Consider the following 17,665-nt stretch of genomic DNA (forward strand, 5'->3'; position numbering starts at 1 on the left):
AGTGTTGTTCCCTCCCTGCACACAGGGGTGGAGCCTTGTGTTCTTGGATAGACATGAATTTTAGTTTAGGATCTGTCATTAGAAACCTCTGCAATCTTGGAGAACTCTTCAACTTTCTAAGCCTCAGTTTATTTTTATATAGAATAAGGAGTTTCGACAAGATGATTTCTGTTGTACCTTCCAGTTATTAAAATGATCATCTAATTCTCACCTTTCTGTGCCTGCTTATTTAATATAAACCTATTGACTGACTCCATGGACCCTGCTGGAGCAGATCTAGATGCTACCAGGAAAGGCCTAGAGCTGCTATAGCCCCTCTCTGAGCAGTAGAACTATGTCTGCTGGGTCTACAGACCAAATTCCAGCACCATGGACAGTCTGACACTCCAGACACATAGACTAGGAGTGGCCCCTGGGTACAACGTTAGTCCAAGAGTCTTAATAGGCCCAGATATGAAAATTCCTGAAACAGCCTGCTACAAATTGATATCTATTAATAAACTTACTTATCTGTTCCTAGATCTGGTCTCTGATTTTGAGTCTTTTCTTGATGGGCTAGGGTTGAACCCTAAAGTTATTGCTCCTGGGTCCAGAATACCCTTCTATTTAAATCACTAATTAATAAGGCTATTTAACTGAGTCATCTGGGTTAGAAGATCAACTTTTTTCTTTCTCTCTTCTGTAGTCTCAGACTGTGAATCTGAACTGAAGCAGCCATCGTACAAATGGCTGATGTCAAATACCAAGTTCCCCGGATGGGAAAGCCAGACAGAGACGCCCATCACTGCTGCAAACACAGCAGACACATTGCTTCTTCGCTGGTGTCACTGGCATCAGACACCACTGGGGATGGTTTGGGAAAGCCCTGTGTTTTCCCAACAATGTGTTTTCCCAACAATGCCTTTCCTAGATTTTTATTTTCATTGTATTTATTGTTCTATTTTTTTAATTTAGGAGGTATGATTCTTGATTAAGTCCTTTATAGGGACTATCCTTTCACCAGAGTATAAAAGTGTTAAATAATTTAGTCCCCTCTGATTTTCTCTTCATTTTACCTTCGTGGGTACATGGTGAAGAGTTTTCTAATTTTTTCGGCTTCAATGATCCCTGTGTTAATGGCTTTTAATCATAACATGCATGTGGACCTCTCTGGAATTCCAGCTTAGTGTGTCTAGAAGTTAGGTGAAAATTTCCCCTCAGATTTCCTACCATTATTTTCCTACCATTATTTTCCTACCATGATTAAAATCAAATTCATCACAGGTACCATAAAATCAGATTCACTTAGTATCTTCCCCATCTCTGTGAATGGATCCACAATTTTCTAGTCTTCTGACTTTACTCCAAACTTTGGAGATATCCTGGACTAAGACTCTCTAGTTTTGGTCACCAACTTTGCAATATGTTAATAAAATAGCTCATCTTCTCTCTTCTTCCTCTACCACCCTGGTCTGTTTCCATCATGGTTCATGTCTGAATGATGCAGCAGCTCAGCTGCCCTCCCTGAGTTCCCCCAATTCTAGTTTATCTTCCTCTCTAAGACCAGATCAATTTTCTGAAGCCCACCCTTTATTCTATTATTCCTTGTCACTAAAAGGTCAATATCTTCCTATTACATCACATTAAAATTCTTGTAAGGTTTCAAAATTTACCATCAACTACTTTATCCAAGTTCAACTACTATTGTTGAACTTGGATAAAGTTCAACAATATTTTGGCTTTTATTATCCTAGTCTCATTGAAGTCTCATTGAAGCTCAAAAAGTCTCATTGAAGCTCACTGACTAAATAATATATAATATTATTCCTTATTGTTTTCTTAAGCACCCCCTTTGCTAAATGTATCACCTAGCTGGCTGACATTAAAAAAGGAGAAGGTATGATTGACAAAGTCATGTAGAATCCCTAACACCCCAGATTCATCCCCACCCCCATGACTTTGCCCATGCAAACTCCCCAGCTAGGATACTTTTTCTGTCCTAGAATCCCTCTTGGTGCCCCCAGGAGGCCTCCCCCTCTCCATTCTACCCAACACTGATCTCCCTCTCTGAATAGCCACAATGTTTATGGTCCATATTAGATATAATTATTGAATAGTCCGCTATTTCCTATCTGTCCTGCTTGTTTTCTTCCCAACCAGACCATAAACCCCTTGATGGTAAAGACAAGGCTATATACTTCTTTGTCTGCTTCATAGTGTGTAGCAAAAGGCACTCAATACTCAATGAGTATTTGCTGATTCATGGAAACGAATTTATAGTAATTAGGCGTGAGGTAGGAGAAAGGAAAATGGTCTAAGTCTAGGTTATCCAGGTAATTATTTAAATCTCCCAGTCAAGGTCCTCTGTTTCTCTCCTCTTAATGATTACTTTACCTGCAGAACTGAACCTCCTCGTCGAACTGTGAGTTTTCAGGCTGCGTTCCCTCCTTCAGCTGGCTGACGTTAAAAAAGGAGAGGGTGTGGTTGACAAAGCCATGCAGAGTCCCGTTGTGACTATAGGCATACTGGTACACAAGGCGGGGGATAAAGTCGGAGGTGATGGCAATGACAAAAGCCTGGGGAACAAAACCAAAAGTGTTTGAGGAGAGGTCAGGGTGGATGCTGTCCAGGTGGCGCAGGTTCCACCTAGATGAGAGACTGTCCCTTCTTGGGTTTCCCATCCACAGGTGCTGCTCTGGTTGATACAGAAGTCCTTATCTCTGAGCTCATGAGACTCAGCTCATGAGTTCTCAGCTCCTGAAAAGCCAGCTGACTTTAGTTGGCTTTTCTATCTTTGATATGTGTAAGTAAATCCATAGACAGTGGCTGTCAAGAGAGTAAGTTATTACCACTGTAGAAAAGGATGCTAAGCCATTTTGGACCATTCGGTGCCAAAGGGAATAACTCACGCCTGAGATATTTGGTACTGGCCAATCCAAAGTAGAATGGAGGATTTTCTGAGAAAATAGCAATAGTGATGAAAATGTTACATAGGAACCATAGGCAAGGACTCTGAATGACCAGGTACATTTGTCCTTGAGTGACACCAGAAAGCCAGGATATGGTTCCTCAATTCCCTCAATTTGACCATTACCTCTTGGCACTTTCTGGCACATTGTATAATGGAACTGGTTCTTTCATTCATTTTACTTAGGAGAAGTGAGACATAGAGGGGAAATGAATGGGCCCTTCTGGATGGAACCACACATAGCCAACACAGCATCTGGCATCTCCTAGCACTCTATAAATGTCTGTGGAGCAAACCAAATGACAAATGAATGAGTCTATGTTTGAATGGGGAGGTCCTTTCTGCAAAGAAAATCTTAAATCTTTTTGGCAAGTGTTTATGCTATGTTCCACACCAACAATGAAAGCCCTTTAAAAATATAGTTTAGGTATTGTTTTTAAATGTATATATGACCGTGGATGGCCACAACCATATTTGAGAGTAACATATTTACGATAATCACAGCTACCACTGCCGAGTACTGGTTAGCTGCCCTTTCATCATGTGCAACCTCCAGGGTGATCCTAGTTGTGGGTACTCTTGTTCTTTCCCATTTTTACAGATAAGGGACAAAGTCTCAGAGAGGCTGGGGAAGTACAGTTTCTTTCCTTCTACTGTATAGATGGAAAGTGCTTAGTACTCAGGGCTTTTTTCTTTTCTTTTCTTTTTGTAGATACAACTCCCAATTAGCTATTGATCTAAATTTTCCCAAATTGTATGTTGTTTCTCAAAATGTGTGTTTCCTACATCAAACATTCAAAAATGCAACGCGTTGACTCTCTCTGCCTCCCTCATACCTCCCCAGCCATTTTGTGTGTTCTTACTAGGGAACCGGGTCCCGGCCAGAGTCAGCGTCCCTCTCCCAAGGGAAAATGGGCCATGGATTTCTTGGTGTTCACTGAGCTGGCTGATATATTTTTGGGAGACTGCGGGAGGAGGCCCTGCCTGGCCACCATCTGTACAGAAGGCAGAAGCAAAAGGAACTGTGGCTTGGGCCCAGCAGGATTTCCTTTGAAATGTGGACATGTCTGGCAAGGTAGTTAAGGAGGTCACAACAGGTAGGACCCCTCTTCTTCCATGTCCTGTCTTCACCTATGTAGTGCCAGAGTCCATGGGGATAATTAAGACTTCACAATGACAACTTGGAGGAACCATAATTAGGAATTGCAACCCTGGCAAGGCTCCAGGTATTGTTTAGCTCAGAAGTAGAAAAGAAAGGAAAGAGATGGATAGATATGAGGAATTCTTTCCTCATTAGTCTTGGTCTGAGCAAAGACCTGATTTTGGCTTTTAAGGCAAAGTTTTGCATTCTGGTGCATAATTACCCTTCTTTCTCTTAGTGAAATTAACAATTAAGTGGCATTGTTCCGGCAACAGCACAGTGAATTAGAACAGCTTCTATGCATTATTAACCAGGGAACTGCTTTAAATAAAGCTTAGAATGGAAAAGGCTGAGATGTAATGAGGGCTAGTGTCTTGTTTGGAAGGCCTCGGCCCCTCAGGAAAGCCCTTCCCACAATGCTAGGGTGTCATGGATATAAGCACTTACATTGCTGATAACAGAGAACTTGCCGATTCCGGAGAGAATGTCAAACCAGATCCCTGTAAGACAGAAAGGAGGGTGTCTGGCTCTCTCCCACCCATGGCCCAGTGATGACAACCTTGCATCTCAGAGTGATGCTTTGCAGGGACATTACCAAGGAAGGTTTTCTGGGCTGCCCAGGAGTGGGCTTGTCTAGAGAGGCTTAGGTGCTCCCCTATAACGTAGCCTCTGAAGGCCTGCTGGTACCTGAAGATCTGAGGATGAGGAGCTTATGGGGTGAAGAGGCAAAGGCTTCCCAAATACTCTGGATTCCCATCAGCATGAGGGTGGTGGTGTGACAGGGTGCAGCCAAGAGGGGGACCCCAAAAAGGGATTTGGAATGGGGTCCAGAACTCAAGGTGTCTCAGAAGTATTAGAAAGACATATAAGATGTCTTCACCCCTTCCCCCCACAACAGGTGTGAGTTGGGGGAAGGAACAAATGGAGCAGGGTCATTGAGAGCTGTTTTGTACAGCAACAGCTTTGCAGCTAACCTCTGGCATGGTCTTTTAACATATCTATAACCTTTAACTGGTTGCATAGATATGTTAAATAGCTGTGGCCATGCTCTGAGCCAAGGGAGTGGAAGGGATTTCCCACCAACAAGTAACTGGGGGCAGGTCCCCCGAGTTACATCACCTGCGTGAGAGCTTGGACAAGATCAGCTCCATGCAATGGGGCCACACCTGCCTAGACTCACAATGGCAGCCCAGTAAAGCTGGAAGGATATGAGAGTGCTGGAAAGTGTAGCCGATTGTGGGAGGGGTCAGAAATGGGGCTGCAGAGGAAGACTGGTGAGGGGATTTAAACCCAGACTCAACAGCCATTGAGGGAGAGCCACACACAGCTTTGCAGAGAGAGACACACGTGCTTTTGACCAGAGTGGGGACCCCCGCAGCTTGGGTGGAGAGAATCACCATGCAGTTTTAGCAGAGAACCACCACTCAGCTTTGGCATAGTGGCAACCCACACCCCCTCCCCACAGCTTAGGTACAGAGGGGAGATCCATGCGGTTTTGCCAGAATGCAGACCCCTGCAGCTCCAGTGGAGAGAAAAACCATGTGGTTTTGGCCAGAGTGGGGACCCCTGCAGCTTTGGTAAAAGAGGACCATGCAGCTCTGGGGTGCTCCCTTTCTTTGGCCATGTGGCCTGGGAAACAGGAGAGACTTTGCCTGGAAGAAGGCTGAAAGAACTCTTGCCAGTAGGCCATGAGAAGGTGCCACATGGCTTTGGAGTAATTAGAGATCCTGCCTGGATGGCGACACAGCTGATGGTGCCAGTGGCCTGAAACACGGAAATTTACTTCTTTTCCTGAGTTACAGTACCCCACATTAGGGCAGGGGAACAAGGAAGCACTGTGGACGTCTGTGGGTATCCAAAAGGGCTTTGATATTTTAATGAAGACATCAGGTCACTACTTTAAGTCTGTATAGCATTAAATAAACATTTCCTTTCTTTTTCACAAATCTCTGGCATTGAGAGATGTCTTTCCTATCTGGTGGCAGACATAACGAACCTGGTAGGGGGTTTTTTTGGTAATAGTGTATCATGACCCCCTTGGCCCTGTATGTGTGTGTATCTGTTCTGTAACGGTTTTTGGCATCCCTGTGTGGGCCAATAATCGTGCTCCCTGGCCTGTGTTTTGTAACAGTGGGGCCAGGGGGATGCGTCTTTCACCGCCTCTAAGCAGGAGACATACCGATATCTTTGGTTCTCACAGCATCTGGCCGTCTCAGCTCCGTGACAAACTTCTTTGCATCAAGCCGCACTTCAATGACATTGTTGAGGAGGGCAAACACAGGTGCCAGAGGGAAGGAGGCCACAAAGAGGGTGACGAAGCCAAACTGGACAACTGAAAGAGACCACAGGCATGAGAAGCTTCATGAGGAAGAAGCAGGACTTAGATCAATTCTGCCTTGTACATTAGGGCCTTAATCTCTCTCTTGTTTTTGTTTGTTCTGTTTTTAATTTTTTTTTTATCCTCACCTGAGGACATTTTTTCATTACCTTTGGAGAGAGAGAAGAAGGGAAAGAGAGAGAGAAATATTGATGAGAGAAACATTGATTGGTTGCCTTCTCATACATGCCATGCCCAACTGGGGACTGGACCCACAACCTACTTATGTGCCCTGACTGGGAATTGAATCCATGATTATTGACCCATGGGAAGACACTAACAAACTGAACCACATCAGCCAAGGCCCTGGTCTCTTCCTATGGGGTCTCTTTCCCACCTTATTCTCTTAAGCTTACTTTTCCTTCTGCCCCGCAGTCATGGGCATTTCTCAGTTCCTGCAGGTCTATGGGTCAATGCCATCACTTGGGAGCAAAGTGCTGTACTCGGCACAGTAAGGAGGTAAGAGAAAAGGAAGTCTTAACTCTTTCCTTTCCGTCACCCTTTATCTCCAGTCACAAATCCTGGCCACCTAACTAGCTTTATCAGGAAAGGTCCAGAGAGTAAACATTTTTACATTTGCAAACCATCTGATCTTGTCACAAAAAATTAACTCTGCCATTGTAGCATGAAAACAGCTATAGACAAAATGTAGGCAAATGGAGTTGGCTGTGTTCCAACAAAACTTTATTTACAAAAGTAGTAGAGAAGTGGGCTGGATTTGGCCCATGGGTCATGTTTTTCCAACCTCTGATATAAGTTAAAAGTATCATCTCCCAAATTTGGCCTCTTCTCTCCATATCCATCATCATCATAAATAAAGGCGGTGGCCTTTATTTAGAACGTTTACTCATTCATCTTACATTTATTGAGAGTTCACTGAATGTCAGGCACTGTGCCAAGTATTTAAGGATGCAAAGGTCTGGTTCTGCCTTCAAGAAGCTAGTGTAAGCAGAAAAGAGAAATGTACATAAAGATGTGCAACACGATTTTATGTGTGTCCGGGGAGAAGAAGAATGTACCAGACAGTGGAGTGCCAAAGGAGGGAGCGTGCAAGCCTGTTCAGGGTGGGTACTTTCCTTAGTCTCCATATTAAACACCTGTGCTTAGTCTTGAACGATGGGCCTGTAGTTCCAGGAAGACTGGATTAAAGAGAACATTCCAAGTGATAGAAGTGGTAGGAAGTTTAAAGTGTAGGCAGACTGTGCCAATCAGATGGCTGTAAGCAGTCCAGGCCCTCATTTCTACCTGGACAACCTCAACAACCTCCTCCTCACTGGTTTCCTTGTCTCCAGCCTTCCCATGCTTCTACCATCTCTATGGTCCTGATTCTGTCATGTCCTCACTCATAAAATTTCTGTTGGATCCCCTCTATGTACTGGATATAATCCAAATTCCTTATCTTGGGACACAAGTGCTTTGTAGTCTGCTCCCAACCTGCCTCTCTAGCCCCATCTGCCAATATCTGCCCCACAGCTGTCAAGCTTCTGCCTTCTAGCACTCTGAACTTCTCACCTTCCTGATTTTTCCCTGAACGCGTTAGGTCTTTCCATCCATTTGTGCATGAGTACTCACTCTCCAGCTAGCAAAATCCTATGCATCCCCAAGGCCACTCAAATGCTAACTCCTTGGCGAGGCCCATTACACCCTCTTCAGCCTCCTGCCACCTTTGATGCATGCCTGTTGCTGCCATCACTGAGTGCTGTTGTGACTGATCGACTCACATCTTTATTTCCCAGTAGAAAGGCAAGGGCTTTCTTCGTCCATTCCAGAGGCTCAGTACCTATTTGCTGAGGCAGATACAGTCCCAAGTTCCAGAAAAGTCTCAGAGTAATAGGACTTCCCCAAACCTGACCAGTGTAGCTCAGTTGGTTGGGTGTCATTCCACAAAGCAAAAAGTCATGGGTTCGACTCCTGGGCACATGCCTGGGTTGCAGATTCAGTCCCCAGTCAGGGCACATATGGAAGGCAACCAATTCATATTTCTCTGTCACACTGATGTTTCCCACCTTACCTCCCTACCCCCTCTCCAAAACCACATAAACAAATAAATAAAATACGCTAAGGGCAAGTTATTTAACTTCTCTGTGTCTCAGGTATTTCAACTGTGAATTGATGATAATATGACCCACCTAACAGGGTTGTAATAAGGGTCAATGTTATTGCATATACATCAGGTCACTGATGTATATGCAATATACATAGAACAATATCTGTCATTTAATACTTATTCAATAATGTTACCTATTATGTGTAATTTTACTTGTATTAGAATAAACACCTTTTGAAGGGGACTGAGTTGCAATGTACAAAGTCTATTTGGAAAAAGTCCTACCATTGTTAATATAATGAGAATGGTTTGTGTGATATCGATGTAACCTGGCAGCCAAGGAGAATGGTCTAGAATGCACATGTGTGAACAATAATGACTTCACTGTACTGATGGGTGGGGGCAGTAGACAACACTGAATGAGCATGTGTACTGTGTGGCTGTTGCATTCAAAATGACTAAGAGAGTAGAGCAACAAATCTGCATCAAACTTTGCATTAAGCTTGAATAGTCCTCTGTAGAAACTATTTGGACGACTCAGAATATCACAGCTATGGGCAACTGGTGACTGGCAGCTTCATCATGACAATGTGCCTGTTAATGCATCACAACTCACGCAGTTTATTGGCAAAACATCAAATCATCCAGGTGATTCAGCCCCCTACAGCACTAGATTTAGTGCTCTACAACTTCTGGCTTTTCCCAAAACTGAAAATCACCTTTGAGCCCTGGCTGGTGTAGCTCAATGGATTGAGCGCGGGCCTGTAAACCAGAGTATCATAGTTCAATTCCCAGTCAGGGCACATGCCTGGGTTGCACGCCAGTTCCCAGAAGGGGACGCATGAGAAGCAATCATATATTGATGTTTCTCTCCCTCTCTCCTTCCCTTCCCCTCTAAAGATAAATAAAAATCTTTAAAAAAATTACCTTTGAAAGGAAAGAGATTTCAGACCATTGATGCCATTCAGGAAAATACAACAGGGCAGCTGATGGTAACTGGGAGAACTGTGTGAGATGCCAAGGTGCCTATTTTGAAGGGGACTGAGTTGTCATTGTCCTATGTACAATGTTCCTTGTATCTTGTATCTTCTTCAATAAATGTCTCTATTTTGCATAGCACATGGATGAATACTTCCAGGACAGACCTTGTACACTGCATACTTACATGCTAAACCACTTTAAGGTGAAAGCACTGAACAAGAGTCAAAGGCCTGGCTGCTAGTCTTGGATATCACCGGCACATGCCCCTGGGCAATGCTCTCTGTTTCAATGGGCTTCAGCATCCTCACTGATAAACTGAAGACAATGGGTTAAACGTGCTTCAGGTCTGCTTTGCTATGATGCCATGAGTCTTGTTCTCTTGGACAAGACTCAAGATTCTAGAACAGTGTGATGGTCAACCTTTTCATCTCATGGCACACGTAAACTAATTACTAAAATTCTATGGCACACCAAAAAATATATATTATTTTTTTTGCCAGTCTGACAAAAAAGTTGGTTTAATTTTTAATTTTGGTTCATTCATACTAGACAGCTATTGTGCTGACTCTTATCATTTTTTTCACTTTACAGTCTAAGGGAAAGAGGTCAGTGCCTCTGACTAAATGGTCAGATATTGTGTGTTTTAAAGATTCTTGTGGCATACCAGTTGAAAATCATTCTTCTAGAATATTCAAATAAAGAATGAAAAACCAGAATACAAAAATAAAATAAAATAAATAAAAGTTCACAGAGGGGTAGCCCTAATCATAGCAGAAGTTTCATGAAAGAGAACATGCAGGGGACTGTTGCACAATGGCTTTTGACCTGGCAGGTTGCTTGTGCCCACAGCTGTGTTATTGCTCTGATACACCCCTGACACTGCCATTGTCTTTGATGCCCAGTGAATGCTCAGCAGGCCCTAAAAGACTGACAGGTGCTAGTTGGTGGCAAGACGCACCAGAAGGCACAGATTTGTCAACGTTGGGCCATGGAATGATGGCCTGGCTAGCTGGAAGGCCAAAGGGGGCTGGAGTAAGGCTGGGGAGGAGAAATCTTCAAAATCAAACTCTGGGCACCAGTTCAAAATGCAGAGTCTACAGCATCTTTTAAATGAGGCTTTGCTGAGGAATTTTAGAGTTGGGGGCGGGGGGAAGGGCCAAGGGGGTAAAGGCGATGGAATTAACAAGGAAAGCAAAACAGATGTTAGACTACTTTTCTAAAACCTGTAAAATGCATGTCTATGTTTATGTATATATATGACTATATCTTTGTTTACAGCATTCTAAGTTCATCTTGATTCTATGAGTTAGCTCTATAACTGTAAATGTTCTTCCCATAAGTGACTTTCTCCAGCCAAACTGCAAACTCTTCAAAGGCCCCAGCAAGGGCTTGACAAGGTGACTGATGGGAGTGGGGAAGGGGCAGGTTACTTCTGAGCAAACGTAATTGTATACAGCATGCCCTCACCACACTCGTGCAAATAGCTCTAGGAAATCCAATGTCCTTCCAGGGATATAGGAAAAATGGGACTCTCCACCCCTCTCCTTTCTTTCACGTGAACTGCAAAGGCAGACATGAACCCTCTCCTCTGGGCCTGCCCTGATGGTTTGCTTTTCTACCTTCACAAATTCTCCAGACAGAGGCTCTCTTGGTTCCTCTTCTGTTGACACAAACAACTTCTAGTGATGGTTCAATGCTAATAGTGCCCATAAATTATCTCAACCTACAACACAATGTCTCATTTCTTTCCCCAGCCATATAAGTCTGTGCGTTCAGGACTGGACAGACTCAAGGAAGGGGGTTCAGTAAAGGCCAGAGGTGCTGAGCCTGGAGTGACAGGACACTGTTGTCCCACCTGCTGAGGTCACTCCCTGGTCTCCTGGATCAAGAGAGACTTTCTCTGAAAATGTCCCATTGCTGTAGGTGTTGCCTCCTTGACCTGAGAACCCTGAGCATTTCCATGAATCAACCCAAAGAGACAGAAACTAATAGGAAGTTCTGTTGTATCTTAGGGAGAAAACAAAAAAACTAAACATAACCTTATAGCATATAAATGCCAAATCCAACACTCACTCTTTTTAGTCAAAGGTCTAAATGCTGTATCAGATGGGCATCCTTCTGGGTTCAATTCAGAGGACACAATGATACCAGCCTTCACTAACACCAAGATTTGCTTCTAAAAAGAGCCAGCCTCCATTAGGATAAGAGCAATGCCAGAAATCCTCAGTGCACTACATAATAGAAGCCAGCTTGGCTTGACCAGTAACAGATTAAACCTGGCCAAGTCAGTTAAGGAGGAAGCCATAGTTGATTTTCAGCTAAATCTTTACAAAGCCTGCTGTAAAGTGCCCCAGCAATGCTGAGCTGGAAGCACAAGGACCAGAAATGCCCCAGGGCACAAACCCCATTGGTTTTCTCTTCTCACTCCCAGCAGCCAGGGACTTTTAAAAAATAACCACCAGCCCTACACTGCTTCATGCTGGAGACAATTAAAATCTTGGCCTTGATTACCTGGGCTTAGGTTAAAATAACAAAGAGGAGTGGATTAAACAAAACAAGATGGCATCCAGCAATGACTTCCCAGGACCATCTGTTTAAAGGGGGGAAAAGTATATATTTGGTAGAATAGAGTGAACTGGCCAGAACTGGTGAAAAATCTCTTGATAGAACATAATTCTGTTTTATCTGTTATTTACTTATTTATTTAAAATTCTGCAGTGAAAATACCTACCTTTGTGTGTGTGTCTGTCACACACACACACACACACACACACACACACACACACTCATGTATCACAGGAGTCCAATCCCTAGTCTAGCATTCAAGACTCTTTGTGACCTGACCCTAATTTATTTTTCCAGACACATTTCCTACCTATATATGCTTTGGTCACAGGGCTAATATTTAGCTGCTATGCTTGGAGATCAACTCTGACTATTTTCCAACCATTTCAAAACTATTTGTACTTCCCCAGACTCACCACGTTTTCCACATATTTGAGTCTTTGTACATACTACAACTGTCTGTAATTTCCCCCTCTTTCCTTGTCTGCTGGATGAATTACTATTTATCTTTCAGGTTCAACACAAACCTACTAATCTTTACTAAAAAGACTCTCCTCAACCCTAGTCCCTACCACCTCACCCAATAGGCACCATGGGCATCTCTTCTCCTCACTCCCATAATGCTTTGCACATGTCAGGCTCAATTTGTTTATTTGACTTGCTCTCTAGATGGTAAGCCCCTTGAGACCATGGACATATTTAATTCTTTTCTGAATCCTCACCATTTAGTGTGGCCCCCATCCTCATAGCAGATGCTCAGAGGTTACCTGTTTCGTAAATGCAAACTTATTTTCACCAGCTGAAACACGAAACAAACACAGTAAGAGGCAGATAACTGAACTGTGTGAACGGAAAGCATTGCGTTAGTGATAATGAGGCGAGTTGGAGACATGAAGTACAAACACCTCAACACAGCAGTTCTCAGTGTGGAAATTTGCAAAGAGGACTTTGAAGAAAGTTGGAGTAAAAAGTCAGTTGGGAGAGTCTAATTCTAATGAAAATAACTATAGCTTTGTTTTTAACTTTCTACAGTTTAGTAAAAGCAACACAGTCTGTTTAAGGGGATTGAAAACTAATAAGCAATACAATGCATAACTGAGGGAAATATTGCCGTGAGTTTGTCTTCTAACCCAGGAGGCAGATACTCAAAAGATTCAGCTAGAAATGACTCATTAATATAAACACTTACCTAAAAACACAGCTAGGGAAAGACATCACTGTTTACTTCATTAGCCCATATTTCAAGGCTGTATCCAGTGTAAAAAAAGAATTACAAGTGTTGATTGAGTAAGATAATAAGAAGATAGGCATGAGCTGCTTTTTTAGCATGGTCCTCTATTGCACAGGTGGCACACACAAGGCCTACGGGCCAAACCCAGCCCTCTACCTTGTTTTATCTGGTCCAGCACCTTGTTTCTATTCAGCGGCAGTGTCAAGTTCTTGCTTAACTGTTAAGGTGTAGTTACATTTAAACAGTCCTAAAATTACATTAGGCCCTTTGAAGGCAACTGTGAGGCTGATGTGGTCCCCGGTGAAAATGAGTTCTGTCGAACTTGCTCTATTGCTTAGGGAAATAGTAGAAGTCTTGACAGAAATATAAGAAGTTCCTGATATCCATCATTCGTCATTCACTCATTCATGCATCATTTATTCAACAAGCATTTATTGAGCACATTGTATATCCTGGGCACCATGTTCATTGCTAGAAAACAAAGATGACTACATTACTGTGTCATCCTTCCAAGAGCTCGGAATGTGCAGTGGAGAAGACAGACATGTAAATAAACCCTGCATGTGTCATGGAGTTAAGGGAAGGGCAGCATTAACAGCGTGCAAGGAACCACTGGGGCAGGAGTTGCTCACTCTCACCAGTAGGTCCATGAAGGCTTCACAGATTCACCACCACCAGGCTTGACTTGACAGACAAATAAAAGAGGCATCTGAAGATTTGCTACATGGTTTATCTTTCCTGCAAATTCACTGATCCAAATTCACAAACCTCTTGGGGAATAAAGACAATAAGTGGAATTCCCTTTCAATCTACATGGAGTACCCTGGGATTTATACAATGGATCAGGCTCAATTCAGAAACCCTGAAAGTCATAACAGGAAGGAACATGCCTGAAGTTAACAGCTTAAGTATTGAGTTTACTGCATACAAATCAATGTTAACACTGGGACAGATCAGCAAGACGCATTTTCTTCATTTCTTGGTGATTAAAGGAGACTTAGGCCTCACTTTTTCCCTCACCCCCACATTAATGGTAGAATATTAGCTTCTTCAGAAGCAGAGAGAACCAATGACTTAATGAGAGTCCTGCTACTCAAGAAGTAAAAGTCTACTTCAGATAGTGAATCTCAGGTTGACAGTGTGATACAGACCAGTCCATGAGAAGCCCTCTTCTCTGCCTTGGGAACAAGAGTAGTATCATGGGATCCTTCAGACATAAACCCTGGTGATGGTCACAGAAAAGGGCAGGAGAATGTGGACAGGAAGCAGTTAAAGGCATGGGCACTATGGTCTTCTAGAAAAATCGGCCCATTTCCCCCTTCCATGTCCTGTAAGCAAAACTCCAAACTTCAGAAATTATGGAACTTCACCTGTCACGTGAGGGCCATATGTTCTCAGGTTTACAAATAATCTTCAGTGTCAAGTATCATTATCTCCATTTTACAGGTGAGAAAACTGAGTCTCAGAGAGGTGAAATCATTTTCCCAGGGACACACACCTACCAATTGATGAAGCTGGGAAACAAGGTAGTTTGTGATGCCAATCAAATTCAATGTCCTTTCACCACAGAAAAAAGTAAATATTCAACCCTAGTGCAACAGTGTCCCTTCCCCTCCCTCATTACTCGCACACATCTGAGGTTTACTTTACTGGATCTTCCATAATACAATCTGATCTTATTGTACAAAACTTTCATTCTCCAAACTGTCTTGATTCACATATACATGTCTTCTCCCTCTGCTGTTTTCTGTATCATTGCTCCCATCCACCCTGCACTTATGCCACCTCAAAAATCTTACATCAGTGGACCTAGTTCAGCATCTTAAAACTAGACAGAATTGATTCAATGAGATCTACAGTTACATTTCTGATTTCCAGGGAACAGAATGGTGAATTTCCAGTAAATGTTTATTGAGTGAACCAAGGAACGACCTGGCTTACTCTTGTTTATTTTATCCACCTGTAAACTAGGAATCTGAGGGCCAGTTAGTCATCCATCCTTCTTTTCACCCATCCATGTTCCCATCTACTCATTCATGGGCTGGGATCACACAAGTCAGTGAGGTGAAAGGTCAATGAAACTAGTCATGATTGGGAAGATGTTCCTGAGTGACAAATCATAACTGAGGACCTTTGTTTACTTTATTCCTTCACCCCAACATCTTCCCAAAAGGCTATGAAAAAGTCAAACAGAAGAACACAAATTAGATTTATGGAATTTTAGAAAAAAGAAAATAAAGTACAGAGAAAGGAGGGAGAAACAAATGTGCAAACTCTAAAGACCCATAATAGGGCTGTAGTTGAGCAACAAAGTTCACTCTGAGCTCCCTAGTCAAAACGAGAAGAGGAATTGGAAAGCGATGGAGTTTTCATTAAGATTTAACTTAAAAGACTGCCATTCACTCATTCATTCATTCTTTCATTCATTTGTCATGCCCTGACTGGGCATCTCAGGAGCTTTCTTGTGACACACTGAGGGGTGTGGTATCCAAATATACCCTTCCTTTTCTTTTCAGTGTTTATGGGAAGGGGGACTCCTATCACAGATAATGACAAGCAATATAAGCTTCAGAAGCAAAGGAGAGGAATGACCTGTGACTCGCTACTTCACAGAAATACTGGATTGCACCCTTTGATACTGCCTGAACCGCGTTCAGGTGTCATTTGGAGAAGGTGGCAGATGCCCGATTATCCAGTGGGATGACTCAGTTTGTATAAACAGGATGGTCCAGGGAAAGGAATTTCCAGGTTCTTGGAGCCATTGCTTTGTAGCACGAACACTTACAGTTCTGAGACAGAATATGCAGGCTTCAGTGCTGATGGTTGGGCAAGTGTTCTGGAATATTTTATCACTTACAGCTAAGGCACCCTTGGGACTACTTTTATATATTCAGCCTCTGTGGGAAGCTTGAAAATTACCCAGTGGGATCCCTACCACCCGTGACCAAAGAATATCAGAGTTGGAAAGAATCTTGGGTGTCATCTAAGTCATCATTCTATCTGAAGCCTCAGTCCCTTCTATTCTTTAATAAGAGGCCGCTTTTCCCTGGTCATTTCCAGGGTAGGGTACCTAGTGATGTCTGCAGCCAGCTCTTTCCATTGCTCTTTATTCTCTGTCTCCAGTGTATGTCACTGAGACTTTAGGGGTATTTGTTATAAAGTGTTCTCATAGCAGTAGTTGACTATGACATGGGATGTTTTTGCCAGAACTACCTAGATAGTAAGTCCATTATTTTGTGTTGCTGTAGAACTGCCCTTATTTAAAAGGATAGCATTCTCTAATTACAAGCATTTCAAAATAAGGAATCTTGGGCCCTGGAGGCAAGCAAGGGGGTAGACTGCCCCAGCTGATTCAATGCAGTCAGGATATCTGGAGAGTTCTGATGAATGACAATGTCTATAAAGTCCACCTATTTCTTTATCTTCAAGGTCCTCACTAAAGGATGACCTTTTTCATTCTTTCTTTGTCTTCCTTTGTCACAACTTATTGAGCACCTACTATATGCCAGGGCCTGTGGCTAAGTGCTGTGAAAAAAATAAGAAACAAACCTTGCCTTCAAAGAAGCTCCCACCGCAATTTAGTGAATAACATGAACCTGGGCCACTGGTGCTCAGGTGAGAAAAACTGACAATTGCATCACTGATTTATCTGATAAAGTGGAGATGAAACTTCATACTCTTTTGGAACTTGTCAGTAAACTCTTACAGGATTAAATTGAGGCTTATGTTTTTATGCCAAATTCCACTCTGTAAAAGTCAAACTGTTTCAAGTGTCCAGATAACTTCACTTGCAGCTCTTAAAGCGACTGAAGCATTTCCTCTCATTGGACCCTAAGGAAAACTCTGCAACTTTGAAGCCCCATTTTGGGGTTGGGGACAGTGATGATTAATGTCAAGGCTTGCTCCTAGGCCAGCATTCTTTTCTCCCCTCAGAGATGGGGGGGTGGGGAATGATTCTTAAAGTCCTTCCTAGTAAGCTCTTCAGGAAAACAGTTTGATATTGGAGATTCCCTCGAAAGCTTGCTGCTCCCCTCACAGGTTTTTCCAGCGTAATCCCCCACTCTCAGGTTTCTCTTTGTCTGGAGCCAGCCCATCCCCACCAGAGGTAGCTCCCTCCCCTCACCGCCCCCTCCCAGCCTTACCCTCACTCCCAGCTTCCCCTGTACCTCATGGCCCCTCCCCCATGCCCGTGGGCTCTGGGCCCCAGTTCCAGCACAATTTAGAAAAACGTAAATATAATACATCTCTCCCTGCTGCCTCCCTCAACTGATGACCTGCCTCACCATTACAACTGACAGGCTCCAAGTGGGCTCAGCGCACTTCCTGTCTGCATGGGTGGTCCTGGAGATCACGGGGAAGGAAGCTGACAGCTGAGA

The 17,665-nt window shown here is 43.2% G+C and overlaps 1 protein-coding gene across 1 annotated transcript in view; it reads right to left on the minus strand.

The window, feature by feature from the left end:
* The window catches only part of ANO2 (anoctamin 2), a 318,842-nt gene that overhangs the window by 13,361 nt on the left and 287,816 nt on the right, over window positions 1-17,665 (minus strand). The window contains exons 21-23 of the mRNA XM_053662202.1: window positions 6,268-6,420; window positions 4,536-4,588; window positions 2,374-2,555 (exon numbers count right to left, since the gene is read on the minus strand). Of these exons, the coding sequence (XP_053518177.1) occupies window positions 2,374-2,555; window positions 4,536-4,588; window positions 6,268-6,420 (388 nt within the window). The remainder of the gene's footprint in view (window positions 1-2,373; window positions 2,556-4,535; window positions 4,589-6,267; window positions 6,421-17,665) is intronic.

Source organism: Artibeus jamaicensis, unplaced genomic scaffold (assembly GCF_021234435.1).
Source record: "Artibeus jamaicensis isolate MK-2021 breed Jamaican fruit bat unplaced genomic scaffold, CSHL_Jam_final contig_233, whole genome shotgun sequence".
Classification (NCBI taxonomy): Eukaryota; Metazoa; Chordata; class Mammalia; order Chiroptera; family Phyllostomidae; genus Artibeus; species Artibeus jamaicensis.